At 46.9% G+C, this 4,527-nt stretch overlaps 1 protein-coding gene across 1 annotated transcript in view; it reads left to right on the top strand.

Annotated features, from left to right (window-relative positions):
• Nucleotides 1–2,491, top strand: part of Pmar_PMAR002453 (conserved hypothetical protein) — a gene marked incomplete at both ends in the record, with an annotated part of 2,748 nt that extends 257 nt beyond the window's left edge. Inside the window, 3 exons of the mRNA XM_002780804.1 lie at nt 1,660–1,757; nt 1,803–1,912; nt 1,956–2,491. Coding sequence (XP_002780850.1) covers nt 1,660–1,757; nt 1,803–1,912; nt 1,956–2,491 — 744 coding nt within the window. The remainder of the gene's footprint in view (nt 1–1,659; nt 1,758–1,802; nt 1,913–1,955) is intronic.
• Nucleotides 2,492–4,527: the final 2,036 nt, after the last annotated feature.

Below are 4,527 nucleotides of genomic sequence, written 5' to 3'. Positions count from 1 at the left end.
AATATGAGAGATCTTATCAGCAATTGATGTCTAGAATGAATAGGGTTACCCTCCGATTCTAGCAAGAACCTCAGGGGGAAGCTCTGATAGCGACCCCGTAGGCCTGCGTATAGGATCCTTGATTGACATGATTAACTATAGATTAAAAGGAAGGGGTGTGGGTAGGTACAAGACCTAAAAAAATATGTGAAGTAGCTCCACCGAACGGTTACTGTGAGGTTCTTTCACTCCTAACTTAACATGAAGAGATAAAAAAGAGAACTAGCGTAAGATCGTTTCACTAATGGGATGAGAAGATTCATGTTTGATCAAGCCCCTCAAATTGACCTCATGTCAAGAAACCTCGAGGTCTAACGTGAATTTCCAAACATGAGGAGTAGAGAAGTTAGCTCGTTCCACCTAACCACGTTCTTAAGGATGCACTTGAGATAACAGTGAAACTCGACGGCCGACGGTTTCACGCTGGTCTCAATGCGAAAAGAGCAACGCAACCACTCCAAAACGCGTAAACATATGGATAAATGTCAAGAAAAGTGCCTCATTTGGGGTTTGAACTTGTGCCTTTGAGTCCACGTGCCAACATAACCGTTAGATTCCCCATTGCTCCACGGTTGCCATTCCTTGACATATCATATCCGCTCTTGGATATATACCGCTGGTCTCTGGCCAACCCGCTATCTGTAACGTACTAGTATGGCTCCAGTCGTGGTCTTACTTGGCAAGGATATGACATTAAGATTTTAGTTAACGACGTTAAGTTAACGCTGATCCCTGGATTAATATTTTGCACTCGAGACAGAGCGAGGTGAGAGTTCCAACCTAAAGATTCGTCATTCTTGAGAGGTTACTTAAAGATGCCCTCTTATAATAGCTTGCTAGGATCCCGAGCTCGAACCGCGCTCCTGTCACGTTGACAGGGCGTGAATCTTCACGAAGTAGTTGGCAGTGACAACTTTTCCGGAACCTCGAATTGGACAACACTGTCAGGTTCGGTGGTGAGCAAGGCACCTTCGCCGTTGTTAGAATGAGGAAAGTAATTAATGTCGGTGCTCCCTCCCAGGAACCAGATGCTTCCTGTCGTGTAAGATCTTAGCACGCATGCGCATGAGACTTGGGCTGGTGACCCCGTCGAGGACTCCCCGAGTTCGAGGACACATGATTATCCTGCGACAATAGGATCACAAGCAGACTCGTTGATGCTCTACAGAGGAGAAGCACAGCAGAAAACTACATTGAAATTTCCACGATTATTGACATGCGAATCGCGAATTTTTCCACCTTGGCACGCGTGCACGCAGCTGAAGTGACGCAAGCAGCGGGATCTCATGCGGTTATTGTACTTGAGTGCTTTACCTAACCTTCAGCTTATAGGTATAGCAGGTTATAGTTGGTCTTTGTTGCTTGCTGTTTTCACCTCTGACACATCATCTAACCGCTTGTAATAAGGTCCCTCAGATATCCTGAGGGACTCAGATTAGTTAACTAATCTGAGTACTAGAATCACCACTCAGTTCATATGGCTGCTTTCTCTTCTATGAGGTTTCTCAGCAACGTCGCGTACATATGGGCGATCCTCGGGGCCTTGACGGTCTCTTCAGCGTGTGAAGTAGGGCAGCTCTGAATTGGGTGTTCGAAATCGCCACATTATCTCCTCTTCAGAATGCATGCCACAACGTTTGCCAGGCGATCAACGGATGTGGGCGTGTGGGTTCTCGCTGTCAGGACGAACTACCACCACCGCATTCCTGTGAAGATCTGTACGTCAATATTGTCCGTTTCTTACTTTAGTTTGATATCATCAGTTACGTTGAGAGGACCAACATCGATGGAGATGCCAAGATTTGCTCTGTTCGGGCAGGGCAGTGTTCATCGCAGGACAAACAGCCACTACAGTGTCTAGACATCTCCCCATGTAAGCCAAGCCTCGCTACAAATCACTCAGCGCAACCTCTCAGTTGACCCCGAGACCCCACCAAAGTATCCCATCAAGGCCAAGAGTGTGCTGGAGCCCCGCGGTAGTGGAGCTCCACGACGTGGCGCAAGGATAACCCGCGGAATATTCTATTACACTCAGCATGGACCAGCGAATACCACTATCACTTACGAGATCACCGGTCTCGATCCCCATTCTAGTCACGGTATTCATATTCATCGCACTGCCGAATTTCGATACAACGGATGTAACTCAGCGGGGGGAACCTACAACCCCTACCGTTATCAACACGGGGCTCCCGATGGCCACATAAGGCACCTCGGGACTCTCGGTAATGTTATCGCTGATGCCTCGGGTGTCGCTAAGGGCTCATTCACTAGCAAGATAATCAAGCTAGAGGGAGCATTCTCGGTCCTGCATCGTTCAACAATGGTGCACGCCTACCCCGATGATTTTCGAGACGAAGAAAGCTCGGGTCCTCGCCTGGCTTGCGGGGAGATTTTAGCCGAGGAGAAAACTATTACGGAGGGAGTTTTTGAGGCGAGCTTTTTGCTATAAGAGTTTTACCATGGTGTGGTAGATCCCATCACTGAATACTTCCCGTGGGGAGAATTTTTGTGTTATTCACATTCGTCATCGTTTCGAACTGAAACTTTCAGTGTTCTCCTTTATTGCGTTCAGTGGTGGGTCATTTGTATGTATATATAGTGATGCTAATGTGAGTTCACTGCCCGAGTAGCACACGCATCCATGGCATTTTCATCACAAATATCTCTCTCAAGTTGCGTCTTACGGCCAGTGCGAATGCTCTCAGGATCATCGATGATATATCCTATACGCGACCGATGACTCCAATGCATCCCTATGGACTGCTTATCAAATACTTTACAAACTGATCTCTGTCAAACCCCATCGTTCCAATGCATTTCACTATCTCAATAACGCAAGATAACAGCATAGTAGTTACCAACGATTATGGAGCATTAGCGACCATGCAACATATCCAATTTACACCCGTCAAAGATAAGTCCGCACCTGAAGAGAATATTGTGGCCCATACGCGAGCTCGTATCTACCTTGTGAATGCCATATGCCGAAATGCACGTAGTCATCAGCCAAGCTAGGCTCTCGAATACAACTGCGAAGATCCAATACGTGCCTCTGAGGCAAGATACAGATTAGGTCCACAGGTGAGCCTGCCGGGCTACATCTTATTGTCGTTGTAGCGTACAGGTATCAAGAAGCCGTTGAAACTCGAGCAAGGCAGCAGCACCATTGAACCCAACAGAGCCTAAAACTGCATACAAAATAAGCAGACGAATAAGAGACCCACCGTAAGGCATCCATGTATTGTAGCAAACCGCGCTATGTGGAAAATTGAGCTCAATGCTAAACCCTTATAGGCCTAAAGTGAAAGAAACTACACAGCGATCGGGGAAGGAGCTTGTGATATGAAGATAATCGACACGTAGTGTGAATGGCCATCGTTCGCTGTTATTGCATAATAACGGATGACTCCAGCAGTTAATTGGCGGTATGGCTTGCATATCTCCGTATGTATTCTGTCACAACGTCGATCGATAGTCATTACTACGGTCGATAGTGTCGATTAGACCTGGCGCGATTAATACCATATCACAGAGTTTTACCTGATACACCGAGTAGCATGCAATAGAGGATATGAGCACGAGGTTGAGGAAGGAGTACAGAATGCGAACCTGGTAGTATTCCTATTCACTACATAGAAGCAGTGATTCGATTTACACCATCAGCGTGGGGCTCCTTGACGGCCACTATGATGATCGAGTTGATGAAGTTGACAATCAATAACGCGATAGTAGCGACGAACGCCCACAAGGTGGGTCGTAGGGCTGCGGCGGCCTGAAGGGTCACACACCTCCCAAAGCAGTTCTTAGAACATCGCTTTCACTCACATTCCTCGGTAATTCCGTAAGATCAAAATGCACCAAATTAAGACATGGAGGGAAATTCAATTCCGACCATCTGATCGCCGCTGGCTGCTCAAACGATGACGTTGCTCTAGAGTAGACAGCGTTACGCGCATCAGTGAGCTCGATACCAATCTGACATACGAAACAAACTTGCCTCGGAGAACGACAAGTAGAGGACACATGATTCTGGCAAAGTACTACCTGTCTAGCTGCAACACTTCCAGCTGCGAGAGACGATCCCTTCATTTCTGTCCTTGCAATAGCAACGTGAACTTACATAAGAAAAAATGTCCGACTCATTGGCGCTCGATGTGAAACTTGAACTCAACAGATCCATACAAGATACCGCGTGCTTAATGATCGACGGTGACACGGGGGGTGTCACCATAAAAACTCAGACCATGAGCAACCCTATCAGATCTACATGGCCGAAATAATACTAACAACAGTCGAAGGAACAACCCGACGTCTCAAACATCGGGCTGGGTCATCTCTTTTATCTACGAGAAACATCCCAATATTGTTGGAGATATACAATCCCACCTTGGTAGTAACATAAAAGGACAAGATCGCGCCGATCGACCATCCAAAGCTTTCAATCGTAGTAGAAACAAACCAAAAGACCTGCCTGTGAAGTGGGGC

This window comes from Perkinsus marinus (genome assembly GCF_000006405.1).
Source record: "Perkinsus marinus ATCC 50983 genomic scaffold scf_1104296944018, whole genome shotgun sequence".
Classification (NCBI taxonomy): domain Eukaryota; phylum Perkinsozoa; order Perkinsida; family Perkinsidae; genus Perkinsus; species Perkinsus marinus.
The sequence above is the reverse complement of the archived record's forward strand: the minus strand, read 5'-3'. Positions and strand labels throughout refer to the sequence as shown.